The sequence below is a fragment of the Lineus longissimus genome, chromosome 5 (genome assembly GCF_910592395.1).
Source record: "Lineus longissimus chromosome 5, tnLinLong1.2, whole genome shotgun sequence".
In the NCBI taxonomy this organism is placed as follows: Eukaryota; Metazoa; Nemertea; class Pilidiophora; order Heteronemertea; family Lineidae; genus Lineus; species Lineus longissimus.
The window spans coordinates 13348684-13369501 of record NC_088312.1 but is presented as its reverse complement, the minus strand read 5'-3'; the positions used below and the strand labels follow the sequence as shown (position 1 = coordinate 13369501).

Genomic DNA, 20818 nt, shown 5'->3' with positions numbered 1-20818 from the left:
TCCATTGGGAGAAACCCAAAGTATGCCTCCCACGGCACAGAGCCAAGTTACCCCGTTTGTTACAATGCCTACAGGTCACAGTGAAACTACTCAGGTCCCCGTGGCGCCTCACACACCAGCTGTTGTGCAAATTAAGAAACGTGAGTAGAGCAATATTGTGCTAAATGTCATTGACTTGTTTTGATAAATCATCTTACTAACTGATATCACCAGCCCTTTCAATCAATAACACAATCACATCAAATTGACAGATGTACTGCCACCCAGCCCATGCGAAACAGTTAACTGCTTCCTACACTTTAAAAAAAATGAAAGTGGGTCACCAGAGAATGAGGTCCCAATTGCTCGGGTCCACACTACTCAGCATCCCCTGGCATCAGAGTATATAGAAGTTAATTGACCAGCCTAAGAAATATGAATAGCGGCTCACTACTTGTTTTTCCTTATCACTATGCAGCACATATGGAAATTACTGTGTCAGACAAATTAAATCCTACATCAACAACCTCTTGTTGTCTAAACGGAGAAATAATGAGCACTTCACTTAGTTGGTTAAAATTTACTTAAAAAATCGAAGATATGAATTCGATTACGTTAATGACTGTTTTCGTATGAGTTTTTATGTACGTTAAAGCATAGACAATCACAGAATTATCACTCTCGCCTCACCTTGTCAATATCACCTTAATCAGCAACATCGTTGTGATTACATGCAGTATTGGTCGTTTCCTGGTATTCACAAGCCATGTAAGCACATGTTTATTCATTACAGGTAAGAAAATCAGACCACCACCCAACCAGACCAGTATGGCTATCGAAAGGCAAAATACCTATATCGGAGCCAGCTCAGCACAAGGCACGGCTCCATTGGGAGAAAACCAAAGAATGCCTTCAGCGCAGAGCCAAGTTACCCCATTTGTTACAATGCACAGGGATCAAAGTGAAATTACTCAGGTCCCCGTGGCGTCACACAAACCTGCTCTTGCGCAAGCTACGAAACGTGAGTAGAGCAATCATTTGCTAATCGCCATTGACTTGTTTTTGTAAGTCATCTCACCGACTGATATCATCAGTCCTTTCAATAAATTACACAATCACATCCAATTGACAGATGTACTGTCGCCCAGCCCATGTTCAAATCATTGAAGCAATCAATTATTTCCGATTGGCCTTTTTTTGCCTGGCACACCACTAACCCAAGAACACACACGACCACACCCCAAGCCTGACTGGGGGGCTGGTGAGCGTACCGTCTCTGAAGCCCAGGAATGCAAAATCTATTAGTAATGACTTTTTGCTGATAAATGAAAACATTGTGTGGTAAATATTGTAAACGAACTAAACTGGGCTCCCAGTCTGTTAGACATTAGAGGTCACCGCTGAGGACTTTTTGCTGATAAATGAAAACATTGTGTGGTAAATAATGTAAACGAACTAAACTGGGCTCCCAGTCTGTTAGACATTGGAGGTCACCGCTGAGGAGTCGAGTTCGATCAGTGTATCAAGTTGTATATGTGCCTAATGCATTCCTCCTAGATCTAGTCACCTGCAATCTTAGGCTAACAATATTACTACAACTTTATTTTAGGAACGAATGTCAAAGTACCACCATCCAAGAATAATGCAACTTTAAAAGAACAGCAGACCGATGTTAGATCCAGTTCAGCCCAAGGCGTGGCTCAATTGCCTGAATCGCCCAGTTTGTATGACCAGGCACAAATACGCGTTCCTTTGATTCTCAAGAAAAGGGAAACTATATCGAAGTTCGCAGAGGCTACGGTCCCCATGTCATCAGAGGGATCGGCAGTTGTGCAGACTCAGAAAGGTAAGTAGCAGTTTAATTTTGCTAATATTCAGCATTGTTGTCAAACATATTCAATTTGAAAGATTTTCCTTAATATGCTCTTTTTTTTAGCGTTCCATTAATCAACTAATCAGTAGTCAATATTCCCACTTGTCACCGATTATCATTTTTTAGACCAGGAGAAATAGTTTGTAAGTAAAGAACATAATGCTTTATGCTTGATGCATCTAATTAAATTTTAGGTAGGAAAATAGAAGCAACAACAACCCAGGACAAAACGGCGTCCGAAAATCAAGCGATGACCGAAATCGACTACAGGCCAGCCCTGATGAAGTCGACAAGCGACCAAGTAGCCTCCAAGTTGGAGAAACAACATCTCATTAAAGTACCAGAGAGTTCATTTTCATCTGCTCTCGCACATGGACATTGCCAAGTCTTAAAGAAAAAGGAACGTGTACCGAAGACTTCCAGGACGCATGACTATAATTCTCAGACTACCCTGGTCCCCATGGTGCCGAAAAGTGCAGTAGAGGTGCAACCAAAGAAAAGAAAGCTGTCTTTCCAGACTTGAAAAAAAAATGTTGCAAATTTAGATATGCTGGTGTGCTACTGAAGGCCACTCCTTGCCCCTGGTGTGCTGCGTAAGACCACTGTGAGTGCCCCTCTTTCAGTGGAGGACATCTATGAGAAAACAACTCTGACCAATGGGCAACTCAGACCTGGTCTCCTTAAATGGTAACAAAGGCTTCCTACTGCATGCACAAAACTGCATATTAACATATATTTCTTGTTCAGGGAACAGCACTGAAGTGCAGCGGTCAGAGAATGAAAAGTAATGCTTAATGCTTAATGTTTATGTGCATTTTATTTTAGGTAGTGAAGTGAAGCCACCACCAACGCATGACTATAGGGCTTCAAAGAGGCAGAGAAGATCAAGCTCAGACCATGGCAGGGCTCCATTGCCAGAAACCCCCAGTGGCCCTGCTCAGTCGCAGCGACACGTTACCCCAGTCTGCAAGAAAAAGAAGGATCCATCTGAAACGACAAATGATCAGGTTCGCAATTCAAAGGTCACCATGGCTATGGAGAGTTCAACAGCCATACAGCCCAAAAAATGTAAGTAGCAGTGGTCTTGATTTTTTTGTGTCGTCACGTCGCATTTGAGTGATCTCAGTGATGAGTTGATTAATGGCAATCTCATGTTGTCGGTCCTTCCGGCTTGCGAATAATGGCAGTCTCATGTTGTCGGTCCTTCCGGCTTGCAGTCTAAGTATATAACGTAAAGGAAACATTTATAGATCCAGTTCGGCTCAAAGCAGAACAAACACAGAGTCACATTCTTTAAAGCTTTAAGTAAAATAAAAGAGGTACCTAAAGAATGAGGTCTTCAGTGCTCGGGTCCGCACTGACTGCTCAGCATCCCTTTGCTCGGGTCCACTCTACTCAACATCCTATGGTTCGAGTCCACACTACTCAGCATCCCATGGTTCGAGTCCTTACTACTCAGCATTTCCTGGCGTCAGAGTGTTGAATTTACTTTGTAGTTCGAAAGCATGAATTTAATCCCGATTTTATTGATGACTATTTTCATGTAAGCATTCATGTATAAGTAATTAATAACAAAGAATCATATCATTCTCACCTCACCCTGTCAATATCACCTCGATCAGCAACATCGTTGTGATAACATGCAGTTGCAGTCGTTTCATTGTATTCATAAAAACATGCAAATTCATTACAGGTAAAAAGGTCAGACCACCACCCAACCAGACCAGTATGGCTATCGAAAGGCAAAAGACCCATATCGGAGCCAGCTCAGCACAAGGCATGGCTCAATTGCAAGAATCCCAAAGTATGCCTCCCACGGCACAGAGCCAAGTAACCCCGTTCGTTACAATGCCTACAGGTCACAGTGAAACTACTCAGGTCCCCGTTGCGTCTCACACACCAGCTGTTGTGCAAGCTAGGAAACGTGAGTAGAGCAATATTTTGCTAAATGTCATTGACTTGTTTGATAAATCATCTTACTTAATGATATATTCAGCCCTTTCAATCAATCACACACTCACATTCAATTGACGGAAGAACTGCAACCCAGCCTATGCAAAACAGTGGACTGCTTCCTACACATTTCCAAAAGTTTGAAGAAAAAAGAGAAAGTGGGTCACCAGTGAATGATGTTTTAATTGCTCGGGTCCACTCTACTCAGCATCCCCTGGCTGTAAAATTACATCATCGAGCGTATAGATGTTTTAGACAAATACAAGACAAGTCGTTGATCAACAACCTCTTGTTGTCTAAATGGAGAAATAATGAGCTACTTGTTTGGTATAATTTGCTGCAAAATGCGAGGGAATGAATTCAACCCCGATTACGGTCATGACCTTTTTCTTGTCAGTCCTCATGAACGATGATGCAAAGACAATATTACTCTCACCTTACCTTGTCAATAGAACATCACCTCTATCAACCACTTCGTTGTGATAACATACAGTATCGGTCGTTTCCTGGTTGTCATAAGTAGATGTATATTTATTACAGGTAAAAAAGTCAGACAACCGCTCAGCCAGCACTGTATGGCTATCGAAAGGCAAAAGACCAATATCGAAGCCAGCTCAGCACAAGGCATGGCTCAATTGCAAGAACCCCAAAGCATGCGTTCCCTGGCACAGAGCCAAGTTACCCCATTTGTTACAATGCACACGGGTCACAGTGAAACTACTCAGGTCCCCGTGGCGTCTCACACACCAGCTGTTGTGCAAGCTAAGAAACGTGAGTAAAGCAATCCTTTGCTAATCGTCATTGACTTGTTTAACTGCTTCCCGCACATTTCCAAAAGTTTGAAGAAAAGAGAAAGTGGGTCACCAGAATGCTCGGGTCCACTCAACTCAGCATCCCCTGGCATCAGAGTGTATAGACCTTGCGCAACCTAAGAAATTCAAATAGTGGTTCGACCATGTTTATCCTTATCGCTTTGCAGCAAATATAGAAATCACTATTTTAGACGAATGAAGTCGTCGATCAACAACCTGTTGTTGTCTGAACGGAGAAATAATGAGCACCTAGTTGGTCAAAAATCAAAGAAAGTGATTTGATCCCAATTACATTTATGACTGTTTTCATGTAAGTTTTCAAGTTCCTAAAGGCATAGACAATCACAGAAATATTACTCTCACCTCACCTTGTCAATAGCACATCACCTCTAACAGCCACATCGTTCTGATTACATGCAGTATCGGTCGTTTCCTGGTATTCATAGGCACGTGTTAATTCATTACAGGGAAAAAGGTCAGACCCAACCAGACCAGTATGGCTATCGAAAGGCAAAAGACCTATATCGGAGCCAGCTCATCAAAAGGCACGGTTCCATTGCAAGAATCCCAGAGTATGCCACCCATGGCAGAGAGCCAAGTTACCCATTCTGTTACAATGCACACGGGTCACAGTGAAACTACTCAGGTATCTGTGGCGTCTTACACACCAGCTGTTCTGCAAGCTAAGAAACGTGAGTAGAGCAATCATTTGCTAATCTTCATTGACTTGTTTTTATAAGTCATCTTACTTGTCTAACTGATATCATCAGTCCTTTCAATCAATAGCACAATCACATCCAATGGACAGATGTCACCCAGCCCATATTCAAATCAGAGAAGCAATCAATTATTTCCGAGAGGCCTTTTTTGCCTGGCACACCACTTTTGGATTTGAAGCCAGGGAACCCAAGAACACACACGACCAAACCCTGACCCTTACTTGGGGCTGGTGAGCGTACCGCCTTTAAAGCACAGCAATTCAACATCTATATGCCCTTTTACTGATAATTGAAAACATTGTGTGCTAAATATCGTAAAGGCACTCAACTTGGCTCCCAGTTTGTTATTGGATATTGGAGGTCACCTCTGAAGGGTCGACTTAGATCAGTGTATTAAATTGTATATGTGCCCAATGCATTCCTCCTAGATCTAGTCACCTACTTTTGTTACAATCGTAGGCTTACATTTCTATTACAACTTCATTTTAGGAACGAATGTCAAAGTACCACCATCCCAGAATAATGCAACTTTAAAAGAACAACCGATCAATGTTAGATCCAGTTCAGCCCAAGGCATGGCTCAATTGCCTGAATCGCCCAGTTCGTATGAGCAGGCACAGATATACGTTCCTCCAATTCCCCCAAAAAAGGAAGCTATGTCGAAATGGGCAGAGGCTAAGGTTGGCATGCCGTCGGAGGGATTGGCAGTTCTGCAGCCGAAGAAATGTAAGTAACAGTTCTGTTTTGCTATTGGTCATCAGTTTCTGAACCGTCTTTCCACAGGCTGCATGGATGCAAATTTTATAGGTTGACTTGCAATCGACCGTAACACTCATTTCAACAAAAACAACCCTCAAAGCGCACAAAATGTAATTGACACTATCTCACATTTGCAGACTCCAATATGGATGATGACTTCATTGTTGATTAATGATGGAAATAGACATGAAGGAAATTCAAATGATATTTTTTTCGATTTTCAGACCGACTGCACGGTTTGATAAATTTCTACCTGGATGAAATAGAAACAAATGGACGATTGTGTAGCTTTACTAGGGATGCCAAGCAGTCTTCAAAAGCTGGACATCAACGTTTGCTGTATGAGGATGATGAAATGCAGCAGAAAACAAAGAACCAAATTAAATATGCAGATCTATATGATGTTGATTACTTCACATTGCAACTTCTTCTGCGGGTTAGGAACGATCTTCAAAACATTAATGACAGTGGCCATGTGTTCACTCTTCTTGCAGATATTGTTTTGGAGGACTTTCACCGCCGAGTGTCTGTTAAAGGTAGGCAAAGGATAGATATAAGCAAATGATAGATTGTAGTTGAGCAACTAAAATCCCTGATCATTTCTTTCTTTCGGTCCTATAAATGTGATCGATCTAATGGCAAATATCAATGTTAGATAGACCTCGCAGAGAAAACATCCCATCATTCGATGATGAAGTATCAGTGCGCGCTATGGCTAGGACTCCCTAGACTACATTTGCGAGCATTATGAATGATGATGCACATGAATAACCAGAATCATCAACTGGGGAAGGGTTAAAGTTAGTGCATAAGTCATTCGTGTTCCGAAAAACTCTGAAAATGCACACTCTGGTAGCATTGGTGTATATGTTAAATAAACTGACTCAAGCGTAATCAGCATAGTTGTCTGACATATTCAATTTGAAAGATCTTTCTCATGGCCATGTGTTCACTCCCGCTTGTCACCGATTATCACCTTTTTGACCCAAATAAATGGTTTGTTAGTATGAAACATAATGCTTATTGCTTATCATCATGTTGATGCATCTAATTTATTTTTAGGTAGAAAAATAGAAGAAACAACAACCCAGGACAAAACAGCTTCCAAAAATCAAATGATGACCGCAATTGGCTACAAGCCAGCCCTGATGAGGTCAACAAGCGACCAAATAGCCTCCAAGTTGGAGAAACAACATCGCATAAAGTACTAGAGAGTCCACGTTCATCTGCTCTAGCACATGGACATTGCCAAGTCATAAGGAAAAAGGAGCGTGTACCGAAGACTACGACGATGCAGGACTATGTTGCTCAAAATACCCTGGTCCCCACGGTGCCGAAAAGTACAGTAGAGGTGCAGCTTAAGAAAAGTAAGCTCTCTTTCCAGACAAAAAAATGTTGCAAATTTAGATCTGCTGGTGTGCTACTGAAGGCCACTCCTTGCCCCTGGTGTGCTGCGTAAGACCACTGTGAGTGCCCCTCTATCAGTGGAGGACATCTACAAAACAACTCTGACCAATGGGCAACTCAGACCTGGTCTCCTTAAATGGTAACAAAGGCTTCCTACTGCATGCACAAAACTGCATATTAACATATATTTCTTGTTCAGGGAACAGCACTGAAGTGCAGCGGTCAGAGAATGAAAAGTAATGCTTAATGCTTAATGTTTATGTGCATTTTATTTTAGGTAGTGAAGTGAAGCCACCACCAACGCATGACTATAGGGCTTCGAAGAGGCAGAGAAGATCAAGCTCAGGCCATGGCAGGGCTCCATTGCCAGAAACCCCCAGTGGCCCTGCTCAGTCGCAGCGACACGTTACCCCAGTCTGCAAGAAAAAGAAGGATCCATCTGAAACGACAAATGATCAGGTTCGCAATTCAAAGGTCACCATGGCTATGGAGAGTTCAACAGCCATACAGCCCAAAAAATGTAAGTAGCAGTGGTCTTGATTTTTTGTGTCGCCACGTCGCATTTGAGTGATCTCAGTGATTAGTTGATTAATGGCAGTCTCATGTTGTCGGTCCTTCCGGCTTGCGAGTAATGGCAGTCTAATGCTGTCGGTCCTTCCGGCTTGCGGTCTAAGTATAAAACGTAAAGGAAACATTTATAGATCCAGATCAGCTCAAAGCAGAACAAACACAGAGTCACATTCTTTAAAGCTTTAAGTAAAACAAAAGAGGTACCTAGAGAATGAGGTCTTCATTGCTCGGGTCTGCACTGCTCAGCATCCCTTTGCTCGGGTCCACTCTACTAAGCATCCTACGGTTCGGGTCAAACACTACTTAGCATCCCATGGTTCGAGTCTACACTACTCAGCATTCCCTGGGGTCCACTTTACTCAGTATCCTATGGTTCGGGTCCACACTACTTAGCATCCCATGGTTCGAGTCTACACTACTCAGCATTCCCTGGGGTCAACTTTACTCAGTATCCTATGGTTCGGCTCCAACACTACTTAGCATCCTATGGTTTGAGTCCACACTACTCAGCATCCCATGGTTCGAGTCCTTACTACTCAGCATTCCCTGGCGTCAGAGTGTTGAATTTACTTTGTAGTTCGAAAGCATGAATTAAATCCCGATTTTATTGATGACTATATCATGTAAGCTTTCATGTATAAGTAATTAATAACAAATAATCATATCATTCTCACCTCGTCCTGTCATTATCACCTCGATCAGCAACATCGTTGTGATAGCATGCAGTTGCAGTCGTTTCATTGTATTCATAAAAACATGCAAATTCATTACAGGTAAAAAGGTCAGACCACCACCCAACCAGACCAGTATGGCTATCGAAAGGCAAAAGACCCATATCGGAGCCAGCTCAGCACAAGGCATGGCTCAATTGCAAGAATCCCAAAGTATGCCTCCCACGGCACAGAGCCAAGTAACCCCGTTTGTTACAATGCCTACAGGTCACAGTGAAACTACTCAGGTCCCCGTGGCGTTTCGCACACCAGCTGTTGTGCAAGCTAGGAAACGTGAGTAGAGCAATATTTTGCTAAATGTCATTGACTTGTTTGATAAATCATCTTACTTAATGATATAATCAGCCCTTTCAATCAATCACACACTCACATTCAATTGACGGAAGAACTGCAACCCAGCCTATGCAAAACAGTGGACTGCTTCCTACACATTTCCAAAAGTTTTAAGAAAAGAGAAAGTATGTCATCATAGAATGAGGTCCCGATTGCTCGGATCCACACTCCTCAGCATTCTCTGGCATCAGGGTGTACAGAAGTTGCGCAACCTAAGAAATATACATTGCGGTTCACTCTTTGTTTATTCTAATCACTTTGCCGTGAATATGGAAACCACTGTTTTAGACAAATGAATTCTCCGATCATAATTCGGCATAAACAAGTGATACCGAAAGATAAACAACCTCTTTTTTTCTAAACGGAGAAATAATGAACACCTATGTAGTTGATGATATTAGCTTTGAAATTCGAGGGAATGAATTTAACCCCAATTACATTTTCGACTATTCTCATATCAGTCTTCATGCGCGTTAAAGCATATACACGATAGACCATCGAATTGAAATATCACTCTCACCTCACCTCATCAATATCATCTCTCAGCAGCATCGTTGCGATTACATGCAGTATCGGTCGTTCCCTGGTATTCATAAACACATGAAAATTCATTACAGGTAAAAAGGTCAGACCACCACCCAAACAGACCAGTAATGCTATCGAAAGGAAAAATACCTATATTGGAGCCAGCTCAGCACAAGGCACGGTTCCATTGGGAGAAACCCAAAGTATGCCTCCCACGGTACAGAGCCAAGTATCCCCGTTTGTTCACAAAAACCAAGGAGATGGGCTACATGAGGCTGATAAGTACAGAGATGAAAAAAGGCCTGAAGCTAAAGAAGGCAAAAAGTCGGACGGAATAATTTGCAGTGATGAGTTACAGCCGGTTGAGGAGTTGGTTGAAGACAGCGATGCAGATGCCAGGGAGGTAACTCATTATTATGGAGATGTAAACGACGAAGTCAGTGGTAATGTAATTCATGCAAATGAGGTCATGGAATATCACTACAGTTGTGAAAGTGATGCTGACATGGAAAAATATATCGAATATGCCACGTCTGATGATGAGAAGGATGAGCTACATCGGACAGGGGAAGTGGTTGAGGAACAAAGCAATGTCTGCCCTGCGGGAGAAAGCGAGGAGACTGGAGAGTATGGTATTGGGGAAGACGAAGCCTCGGACACGATGATTATCAAAGATGATGACATTGAAACATCTCTTGACGAGGAAGGTGTTTTTTATTCAGTGAAACATCTCTTGATGAGAAAGATGTGGTTATAATCAGTGATGATTCCTTGCTGGCTGATGGGATGAGTGCAACAGGAAACGAAAGTTTTGGAAGAGGTCAAAACCTGGACGTAGATCATAATGAAGAAGTAGACCAAGGAACAACAATAGCAGGAGATGAACGATCAGGAATACCTGGAAACACGAAACCTGGGGTTGGCCAAAATGGAATGTGCAGAGGAGACAAGGAAACCGAAGGCGAAGATACCAAAGGTACAGTTATTGTCTTGCCTAATACTTCTTATCTAATGCATTTCCAACCAGAGTCGTTATGGTGACTTTATTGCTAGGTACTGATGACTTTCATAGGTTGCATGAATAGTCAGTAGCCCTTCGACAGGTATTCTTGGGAAATTTTGCTGAACTGCTGCAAAGTAATCACAGATCTACATAAGGAATTCATAGTGAATGTCATGGGCGGGGGTAAAAACGATTTAGAACACCACTATGCTTTTGCGAACAAACTAAATATGCTTTTGCAAATATTTCTTCCAGATAACGCCCTCCTGCATTCCATGCTGCTTCCCCTCACCCCTGAGAGTCTGGTTCTTCCTCTTAGCCCAGATAGCCTATTTGATTTTGAGGTGAGTATCCAAAATAGGAACCTTTCTATAAGTGTACGATAAAGCAAACCACAAACAATGGCCCTTGGGTCCAACAACTCCCTCAGTACGTTCAGATCACTGTCCCCAACTTCTGTCAACACTAGCTTCGGAAAAGAAAGCAAGGTGTTACAAAAGGAGGCAAGTGACCCAAGTTCCATTACCATAACTCTTGTCATTTTGACCAGGATTAGCATCAAATCATGCTTTTCCATCTTCACTTTAACAGGATGATCATCAAGTCATGCAAGTTGTCACATCTACCCCGTCAACTCATCCAGGCAATCACATGGAACCAAGCAGTCTTAACTTTTCAGAGGAGGCGCACCAACCACAAAATGAAGGTGGCCATATCACAGAGTTGATAGGAAATGGTACCAGTTCAATCATCATGGAAAATGATGCGGATACATCATCCTCGTTTACGGAGGGATATGGCTGTGCCGATGACGAAATGAGCAGAGATGTGAAATCAAGTCAAGGGTTGTTAGAAGATATCGTCAACTCATTCATGGCAGAGGAAAAGGATAAAACTATGCAGGTTAGCCCCTCCTCTTCCCATGTCGTTTTTGGAGTGAACATTTCACTGGTTAACCAACCTAATACTTAATTGCTGGCCTCGTTGTTGATCAATCAAGAGTTCTCAGGGGATTATGATAATGCTGGCGCTTAAAAAGTAGTGACAATGCCACACTCACAATGTGTCTGCATGATGGTTTGGTCTTGTTATGCTAGCATTTCATTGACAAAGTCGTGATCTGATTTTAATGAAGGGGTGAAGGGTAGGACCAGATTGGCGATTATTTCCTACTGTATCAACTTTTATATTCATTTTTCATGTTTTGCAGGCTGAGCGAACTCCTATACCAGCTGTCATTGAACAACAACTTGATTGTAATCGCCAAGTAATAAGTGAAAGTTCAGCCGCGGAGGACTATGTTCATCGATCTCCAGATAATGAAGGTTGCATATATGCAATGATGGAATGTTCGGTTGATGATGGTAGTAATTCAACCTCAATGGAAGTGGTAGATGAAGACGATAGCGAGCCCGGGTCCAGAGGGGAAAACACCCAAGATTCCTGTGATGATACGACCAGGGGAGAAATAGATCGAGATGAATCAAGTGATGATGAGTTAAGTGATGATGTATTTGAAGAGGAATGCAGCAACCCACCCAGGAAAGATGGATACATTAACACCGACTTGGTGAGTCCAGATGAGTTTGACCCATTTGACTGTAAGTGTAACGTGTAACTATGGACATTCGTTCATCTCTCAAAGGCATTTTAGTGGGTCGGGGTGCTAACTAACCCCCCCCCCCCCCACATGAGCAGTCAGTGCTTCGGGTTGGTAGTAGTGAATCTCCCCAATGTCTTTCCAAAACTTGTCACCAATTCAATTATTTTGCTACCTTTTCTCGGAGCTTTCATGAAATATTTACATAGAAAATCCATCTAATCATCTTTAATGACATTTTGCAGAACAAATGCAATGCGTCTGAGGCACCATGCTATGATGATATGTCTGAAGATGATGTCAGCACCATATCCAAGGGAGAGGATGGTATTAGTATTAGCACCACAACCAAGGAAGAAAGGAAAAAAAGCACAAACAAAGTAAATTCAAACATTTTTCATTGCATGTTCGAGTTGGATAACAGTAGTGGGATGGGCAACAGTGACGTGAAGGAAGTTGTGGCCGAGGGGCCGCAGGGGGGGGGAGAAAACCTAAATGAAACTACCACAATGTGAAGACCTGGACTTTTCATTTAGCTATGCAGACCCGACACAAGAGAACGTCCTCAGTACACATGCACATGAGTCTACATGACTGGTCCTATCATTGATAATTGAGGTGTACTTCACCGATGTTATACTGTGGCATTCGATCTACTCAAAATGAAAACATTGAGTCCACACAGTGATATGCGGTAACCGGAAAAACGCCGACCGACCGACCGACCGACCGACTGACCTGCCAACCTACCGTCATAGTGCAGTATCCCTTTCGCTTCTCTATAGCACATGTATCTGTGTAGTGCCCAGCGCAATGGACGTGATGGAGTCCGACGTGTCTGACAGCAGCATCTCCAGTCAATTATACCGGGAAAACGAGTTCACGCGGTAAGGAACTGATAACGATACTCTAAAGATATGCTTTGTCTACATGGTCGGTGGATATAAAAAAATGATTTGGGCCTAATCTATGCACTGTAGTTTTTCTACTCGAGTGTCTCGACCGATGCAATGCATGAACTGCAACGCGCAACATGCATTTGTTGTCATTTGACCAGCGCACGTGCGCTTGTTTACTATTTCATTTCACGTGACCTGCTATCGTGGATTGGATATATCACATTGACTTATGAGACCTGTGACTCAACTACGAAACTCCTTGGGTTGGTAGGTCGGAAGGTCGGTCGGTCAGTCGGTCGGTCGGTCGGCGTTTTTCCGGTTACCGTGATATGCGGACATTTTCTTGTTTTTCGGTAGTTACTGAATCATGCATTGTAGGCCTATTTCTTTCAAGGATGATGACAAACAACCATGCCTGGCCCCGGAACTATTTGTCAATGTCAGCCATTTAGACCATTTGAGGGCGGAAGCCTGTTCGGAAGGCAGTTTTGATACTAATGGTATACGCCATTCATCTGTGGAAGAGAAGGGTGCCATAACATCTGGAAAACTCGAAATGGACAAATCACCAAAGCAACTGCCTTCGAAGTTTCCATCAGGTTGGTACACAATTTGTACAGACCGATTTCAAATTATATTTCAGACAACATATTTCACGTATAGTAGCAGCAGCAGCGCCACCACAAATTTGTCAACGAGTGAAATTAAATGGTACGTTCATCGTTCAACGCAACTGCACCATAGTAGGCAGTGAACAAGATGTGACCGTTCATGTTCCAACATCATCTTAGTACTGACTAACTTCCATCACTAGAACAATATGCATATTCTGATGCATCACCTGCACTACGAATTAAGGAACCACGTGACTCCACCTTAAATATTCTAAGTACTCCATATTGAAATTGTTCCATTTTCTTTCAGTGACTGTTCCAACATACCAGAAAAAGGACGGTGGAAATCGGCCCTATGACAGACGGCAGGCGTGTTTCTACTGTGGTGAATTGAAGGCAAAGTTCCCGAGGCATTTAGAAAAATGCCATGTTGATGAGGTTGAGGTCGCTCGAATTTTCAATTTGACTGACAAGCAAACTAAACTGAAGGAAGTGGAACGTATAAGGTTAAAGGGAAACTTCAACCATAATGTAAAGATTTTACAAAAGGGTGAAGGCGAACTCATCGTAGCAAGACGTCCAATACAGCATCGAGATGCCAATGAATATATTCCTTGCATCCATTGTCTTGCATTTCTTCACGAAGATGAAGCATGGAGACATGCAAGGGTTTGCCAATTCAACACCAAATCAAGTGGTAAGGATGATGACAGTCGAGATGACGATGGTGACGATGGTGATGACGAGGATGAGGATGACGACAATGACAAAAACGCCAACGGATACAAGGGACACTCGATTAAAATTCAAAGTCGTATCTTTCTTGATGCTGCAACAACAGGAAGAGACCCTAACTCGGCTGACTTTGCCGATCTACACAGTGTTATAATCAGTCCGATGAGAAGTAATGTGGTGAAAACGATCATAAAAAAGGACACATTAATACTGAAGCTGGGGGCAATTTTGTTGAACAAAATTGGTGTGAAGAGACAAAAAGTCATAACACAACGTTTGCGCCTTCTTGGGAGATTCTTGCAGGAGTTTCGTCAACTTAGGAACAATCCATTCATCGGTCTATCTGAAATAATTTGCGGAGAACACTTTGATTCTGCTGTCAAGGCTACCCGAAATCTTTGTTGTGTTAGCAAAGAAACAACAATGGCGGGGGTGAGCCTTCTGAACACTCCATCAATCGGACTACAACTGGGCCACTCGCTTAAAAAATGTGCGCTCATCAAACATGGCATCGGATTGAGAACCATGGACAAGGACAAATCGGATGAAGCACACGTATTTCTCCAACTTTTCAATGCTGAATGGACAGAACTGGTTTCGTCACACGCGCTCCAAAGCCTCAAAGAAAAGAAATACAATAAAGTAGAGTTAATTCCAGTGACAGCGGACTTGCTTAAGCTTCGAACATTTCTTGACAGAAGTATTGTTGTTTTGGAAGATGAGCTGAGGAAATCCCCTTCTGAGAATTCGTGGAGAAGACTGTCGGAAGGTATCTTCTCCATCGTTACCTTGTTCAACAAAAGGCGAGGAGGGGAAGTGGCAAAAATGGTCGTTGGTTGTTTCACGAACAGACCAAACTGGAAGGAAAATAGAAATGAAGATATACTTCTCTCCCTCTCCCAGTTGGAGCAAAGACTCTTGGAAAGGTGAGTGGGTCTTAATTTATTTTATACACAATAACAATTAGACGGCTATTGAGGAAACGTTTTGTGGACTTTAAACGAGTGATTGAAAGCTAAGTCTGAAAATCCCATTCCACAAGGGTGTGGTATGTCATCTTCGTCCCATTTAAGGTGGTTGAAATATCGGTACTTATTCATATTTCAGCCTGGACATGGTGCAGTTACCAGGCAAGAGATACAGAAAGGTCCATTTGCTTCTCAAACCAGAATGGGTTAGACCGATGGAATTGTTGGTGGAGAAACGATCTCAATGCAACGTGGCAGGCCAATATTTCTTTGCCGTGCCTGGGTCTAATTCATATCTATCCCCCTGGAAGGTAGGTTGCATCAGTTCGAGAAGATGTTAAAGGGGAACAGTATTCTGATCGAAGACATTGTTCCATTTTAACGTTCCCTGATCAATTAAAAATCCTGACAAAAACTTATGAGACAAGTGAGGTAAAACTGGAAGTGGAAGCTATATGCGCATTCCGTTGATGCCATCATTGTAACACCCATGACTGAGCACCACCAAGGCCCTGAAAAAAGACTTGCAGATTTTTTCTTCTTCCAAGTCTCTTCACATTAGCCCTTTTGCAGGGAGAACCTTTTTTTCGTGCCTCCACTACTCTCATGAACCGTACGTCACGTTCTACGGGCTCCGTTTTGACCCCTGAAACTAGACGTGGGACCCCCTTCTCTTTGCCTGCTTAGTCAAGAGGTAACTTCTTCACGGTTGAGGTCGGGATATAAAACCCTCCTACCTATTTACAGGTTCTCAATCGATTTGCCAAGGACGCAGAGTGTACAAGACCGGATCTCATTTCGACAACTCGACTAAGAAAATACACCGCGACAGTAACCCAGGTAAGGAAGATTTAAAATAGGAGGTCACTGGAATAACGTGTGTAATGGACAATTGAGAAAATACTTGTCATAAATCGTAAATAATCATAAATCATGGATTTCACTTGAACAGACATTCCAATAACAGAAGAGAAAAGTTAGAATGGACGAACATTTTGGTGGAGTTCTTGGTTAGCATGTGATTATCTGCAATTGAGTTGAAGGGGATTTGAACCTCTGACATTGAGATTTAAGTGGTTGCATCAAAATACTGGGGATTTAAATGCTTGCAGCATCAAAATACTGGGGTTTATTTTATCAGTGTTTAACGATATAATGCCTACCGTTAAAATCGTATTGCCCCCCCCCCCCCATGCACATCACACTGCTTTTGTATTATGGTTCATTTGCGGACCACGCATATTGCTGTTTCGTTAGTCAACTCTCCCAAAATATAGCATACTACGAACACTTTCCCATTTCTTAACCATCTTAGCATGCTAATGCAAATGATTATCCCATCTGTTTTTTCAGATACTTGGTTTGAAGCCTGGTGAACTTGAGTGGTTGGGGAATCACCTGGGCCACACTGTAGAGGTGCACAAGGATTCGTATAGGCTACATGAATCAACGATTGAGATGGCAAAGGTGTCGAAGGTGCTGTTAGCAATTGAAAACGGGACAGCGGGAAATTTCCAGGGGAAGTCCCTAAATGATATTCACATTGATGGTGAGTTCAGACCGGATTTTTCTTCAGTTACTTAATGACTGATGTAATGATCAAGTTATTTTCCCCTTACAACAACAGCAACAACAACACGACTTTGAACAGACCAATGTATCGTTCAACATGTAAATATGTAAAACGTTTTATAAATTCTACAGCTGCAACAACGCAAATGTCGATGATGCTACCACATCCACTCAAATGTCGATAATTCTGATCTAGCCATCTCTACAAAATAATATTTGTTACATTTCAGATATTAATATGCCAGCTCAACATGAGAGTGACGACGACCAAGCTGGACCCAAAGGTGACGGAGAGGGGAAAAAGACACGAAAGCAAAAACCATTAAAGCCAAATAAGAAAGTTGTAAAGAGAGGTGCAGAAACTCATGAATCACCAGATACTTCGATTAACAGCAGCGACTCGAAGGCTGAGGGTGGCAAAGAGTGGCGTCACCCAAAACGTAAGAGTATAAAGACACCAACTTATAATCTAAGCGATGATGATACGCGTGATGACTCGACGATTGATGAAGATTGTAAAGAAGAATCGTCTGAAACAAGCACTGACTCTGGGAATGACAGCTTAGTAGTGCCAAAACTGCCTAAAAAGGTCCTCCCAAAGCCACAGGCTCAGAAAAAGATTCCCAGTAAAAAGGTCTGGGTAAAATGGTCGAATACTGACATAGGCATAATACAAAATGCTTTTAAGCGCTGCATTCTAAATGAAAGGGTGCCACGAAAGGCTGATATTGAGAAAGTTGTTGAAAACTACCATACCTTAAATCAACGATCGTGGATGCAAATCAAAAGTAAGGTACAACACCTGATTAAAAATAAGATGAAGGTTACTAGCACCATTATGGAAAAGGCCAAGCAAAGATTGTGAGGGATATACTTTCAATTATGCCAAAATATTGTCTGTGGTGGTAATCCGCCTAACATGTGCTGTATCATGATTTTCACTTAAGTTCAATCCCCTTCCAAATGTTTGCTACTTTGAATGCATAAAACTAGATCGATTCCCAGTTGGTCTATAGTCGGATGCATAAGTAAATGTCACTGCCATTTTGGGTCACTGTGCAAAACTACTGGGCCGATTTCTTCAAAGTTTGGTTTTGAATCTAATTTCGAGACCCAAGAGGATTTTCATATTTCAGTAACCATGGTTACGAAATAATTCTTTTGTATGTATTGGTGTACATTGACGTAGTGCATTGATTTTTACATTTTCGCCTCTGTACTGCTTGTTTCTGGATGCATTTTCCAGACACATTCAGGTTAATTTTTTTTTCGTGTGTATCTTCAAAGGTGCCAAGTTTCATTTGGAACTATCCATTAAAAAAAAAATCGGGCCCGTCCAGGCCTACCCCAAAATGGCCAAGGGCTCCAAAGTTGACAATTTTTTTCTTCGTGATTTGCAAATCTCTAACCTGAAAATTGTGTTGGGTCCCGAAATTATTTTCAAGAAAAAACAAACTTTGAAGAAATCGGCCCAGTAGGTTTTGCACAGTGACCCGAAAGGGCAGTGACATTTACTTATGAATCCGACTACTGTTGGTATTTTGCCATCTTTCAGTCATGCCAAAGAAAGTTGCATTGTTCGTGACGGCAATCCGTCCAAACATAGTTTCTTTAAAGGCATGAAACCGTGATAGAATTCGAGTTCTCTCGAGTGTATTGTCGACACCTTGCTCACGAGCTAGGTGGACATCCCTGAGATAGTCTAGAGTATGAACATTTTCACTGGGGTTTAATCGTTTAGTCATGCCAAAAAAAGTTGCATTGTTCGTGACGGCAATCCGTCCAAACATAGTTTCTTTAAAGGCATGAAACCGTGATAGAATTCGAGTTCTCTCGAGTATATTGTCGACACCCTGCTCACGAGCTAGGTGGACATCCCTGAGATAGTCTAGAGTATGAACATTTTCACTGGGGTTTAATCGTTTAGTCATGCCAAAGAAAGTTGTATTGTTCGTGACGGAAATCCGTCCAAACATAGTTTCTTTAAAGGCATGAAACCGTGATAGAATTCGAGTTCTCTCGAGTATATTGTCGACACCTTGCTCATTAAACCGTGATCGAATTCGACTCATGAGCTAGGTGGACATCTCTGACGTGTATGTCTTTTCTGTAGTTATTTTCATTATTTCTGTATGCACAGTGAACTGCATTGGTTATTGTCAGCACAAGCATATTTTCCTGGCTCTGGGGGCGGGAATGCGGGATAATTGAGAAATTTAGAGAAATCAAACAGGTTCCAGACATGGAAAATATGCTTGTGTTCAGCTTTGGTGACAATGGTGCTATTACCATTGAGCCCCCCACCATAGCTCACAATGTTTTAGTCACATCTGATAATGCAGTTCGAATGTTATTGAAAAGGAAATGTTCTCATTTTAATTTCGAAGCTTTCTTGTTGGGACTTGGCAGATGAACATTAAATGTTAATACCCTAGCTGTGGAATGAAATTTTGTGCTTGGCTCTATTCTCTGCATAGGCTGAAGTCACCATTTTTAGACATCCATTATTGGCTTCGATTTCATAGGGTCAGAATGGATGTGACCGTGCCTAACTTGATTCAAACCAGCTGAATGAATGATCAAAAGTGATGATTTCAAGATAAATTGTATATTGATGGACTGTAACTTAGGCCATTTTTTACTGGCTTTACGGGATCGCCAATGCTAAAATTTGCCATTCTAGTAAAATATATCTGAAAATGGGTAGTTTTCCTCATTTTGTGATAAGTGCACACCTCCAAAAAATCTAATTTCCTGGTTATTCTTCATTGAAAAGATGAAGTTTATCTTGATTCATGGGATGTTTCATTGGCCCACCCTAATGTTGTAGAAGACTGTAGCAGATGTATGAAGGTGGATTTTTTGCCTCCGACACTTGTTTTTTGCAAAAATCTCCTTTAAACCAAGTTAGAAAAAAAGGCCTTCGGTTTAAACAGGGTAGATTGGAGTTTTATATGTACATATTTGAACTGTCATTTTTTGTAGTTGTATTGTGTTGGTAAAGGTGGTTTTGTAGTTTTAAAACCTGTGATTGGTTGAACACCAGTATTCCTGTTGTATATAGTGAATGTTTACTTCATTGTTGTTAATATGCATTGAAATAAAAAAATGGCCAGTGCACTCCTATCAATTGGCTGTCATCTTGAAGCTGAGTGTATAATTGACAGAGGCAAGCATGCCATATACATGTAAACAGTGACCGATCTAGGTGCATACGTCTGTAAGCAGAGATGGGCTTGTATGTTCCGTACAAGGTGCGTGCGAGGATGTAACAATGACCTAATGAAATCACAAAATTCCTACACGGACACATTTTGAGTAAAATTCTTATAGAAATTAATAACAAAAAAGTTAAGTAATGCTACCATGAATCAGGGTTTCCACCAGAGGGAACTTGGGGTACAAGACTAGTACGCTGAAAAAAGTCTACCAGTCCTTACCCTAAAAGATTCAAGAATTTCTTTTTTACATGAGAAACTTTATTGTTGTGATTTCTTGCTATGTACAGTGAAATATTTGCTCTCTCAGATAACCGGAAATCACTTCTCCGCTCTTCTAAAATCAAAATTTTCAAAAGTTTTGATCTGTAAAGTGTAATGTAAATCTTATTATGTCCGGTGATGAAGACAGCCTCCCCCTGTACACTCGCCATACGCATGGCAGACCCCCCCCCCCGTGCGCGCGCTTCAAATGTAATACTTGAACGATCTCTTTTCAAAGAACTTATTGCATTGCAAGATTTATTGGCTTTATACAGGGTATTTTT

The 20818-nt window shown here is 41.8% G+C and overlaps 4 protein-coding genes across 4 annotated transcripts; all 4 read left to right on the top strand.

The window, feature by feature from the left end:
- Positions 1-10: 10 nt before the first annotated feature.
- On the top strand, positions 11-2401 carry LOC135488336 (uncharacterized). The gene is made up of 4 exons (XM_064772910.1): positions 11-140; positions 773-1000; positions 1589-1825; positions 2047-2401. Exons 1-4 carry the CDS (start codon positions 23-25, stop codon positions 2373-2375), a joined length of 912 nt encoding a protein of 303 aa, XP_064628980.1. The 5' UTR covers positions 11-22; the 3' UTR covers positions 2376-2401.
- On the top strand, positions 2395-7306 carry LOC135487884 (uncharacterized). The gene is made up of 8 exons (XM_064772071.1): positions 2395-2456; positions 2678-2920; positions 3546-3776; positions 4346-4576; positions 5085-5309; positions 5826-6062; positions 6320-6631; positions 7158-7306. The coding sequence occupies exons 2-8, from the start codon at positions 2881-2883 to the stop codon at positions 7304-7306; spliced, it is 1425 nt and encodes a 474-aa protein (XP_064628141.1). The 5' UTR covers positions 2395-2456; positions 2678-2880.
- Positions 7307-7318: 12 nt separating this feature from the next.
- On the top strand, positions 7319-11311 carry LOC135488439 (uncharacterized). Its single transcript, XM_064773048.1, has 6 exons — positions 7319-7462; positions 7780-8022; positions 8846-9076; positions 9754-10637; positions 10920-11008; positions 11256-11311. The coding sequence occupies exons 1-4, from the start codon at positions 7387-7389 to the stop codon at positions 10416-10418; spliced, it is 1215 nt and encodes a 404-aa protein (XP_064629118.1). The 5' UTR covers positions 7319-7386; the 3' UTR covers positions 10419-10637; positions 10920-11008; positions 11256-11311.
- On the top strand, positions 10448-17917 carry LOC135487883 (uncharacterized). Its single transcript, XM_064772070.1, has 11 exons — positions 10448-10637; positions 10920-11008; positions 11256-11567; positions 11875-12234; positions 12510-12644; positions 13558-13762; positions 14088-15438; positions 15620-15791; positions 16228-16320; positions 16834-17029; positions 17283-17917. The coding sequence occupies exons 1-11, from the start codon at positions 10448-10450 to the stop codon at positions 17915-17917; spliced, it is 3738 nt and encodes a 1245-aa protein (XP_064628140.1).
- Positions 17918-20818: the final 2901 nt, after the last annotated feature.

Excerpts from the sequence above, each read along its gene's own strand:
- LOC135488439 (XM_064773048.1), top strand. The coding sequence starts at position 7,387 with ATGCAGGACTATGTTGCTCAAAATACCCTGGTCCCCACGGTGCCGAAA. Across the intron at positions 8,023-8,845 it reads AGCCATACAGCCCAAAAAAT|GTAAAAAGGTCAGACCACCA; the intron begins GTAAGTAGCAGT and ends AATTCATTACAG. Across the intron at positions 9,077-9,753 it reads TGTTGTGCAAGCTAGGAAAC|GTAAAAAGGTCAGACCACCA; the intron begins GTGAGTAGAGCA and ends AATTCATTACAG.
- LOC135488336 (XM_064772910.1), top strand. The coding sequence starts at position 23 with ATGCCTCCCACGGCACAGAGCCAAGTTACCCCGTTTGTTACAATGCCT. Across the intron at positions 141-772 it reads TGTTGTGCAAATTAAGAAAC|GTAAGAAAATCAGACCACCA; the intron begins GTGAGTAGAGCA and ends TATTCATTACAG. Across the intron at positions 1,826-2,046 it reads AGTTGTGCAGACTCAGAAAG|GTAGGAAAATAGAAGCAACA; the intron begins GTAAGTAGCAGT and ends ATTAAATTTTAG.
- LOC135487884 (XM_064772071.1), top strand. The coding sequence starts at position 2,881 with ATGGCTATGGAGAGTTCAACAGCCATACAGCCCAAAAAAT. Across the intron at positions 2,921-3,545 it reads AGCCATACAGCCCAAAAAAT|GTAAAAAGGTCAGACCACCA; the intron begins GTAAGTAGCAGT and ends AATTCATTACAG. Across the intron at positions 6,063-6,319 it reads AGTTCTGCAGCCGAAGAAAT|ACCGACTGCACGGTTTGATA; the intron begins GTAAGTAACAGT and ends TTCGATTTTCAG.
- LOC135487883 (XM_064772070.1), top strand. The coding sequence starts at position 10,448 with ATGAGTGCAACAGGAAACGAAAGTTTTGGAAGAGGTCAAAACCTGGAC. Across the intron at positions 12,235-12,509 it reads GATACATTAACACCGACTTG|AACAAATGCAATGCGTCTGA; the intron begins GTGAGTCCAGAT and ends GACATTTTGCAG. Across the intron at positions 17,030-17,282 it reads AAATGATATTCACATTGATG|ATATTAATATGCCAGCTCAA; the intron begins GTGAGTTCAGAC and ends GTTACATTTCAG.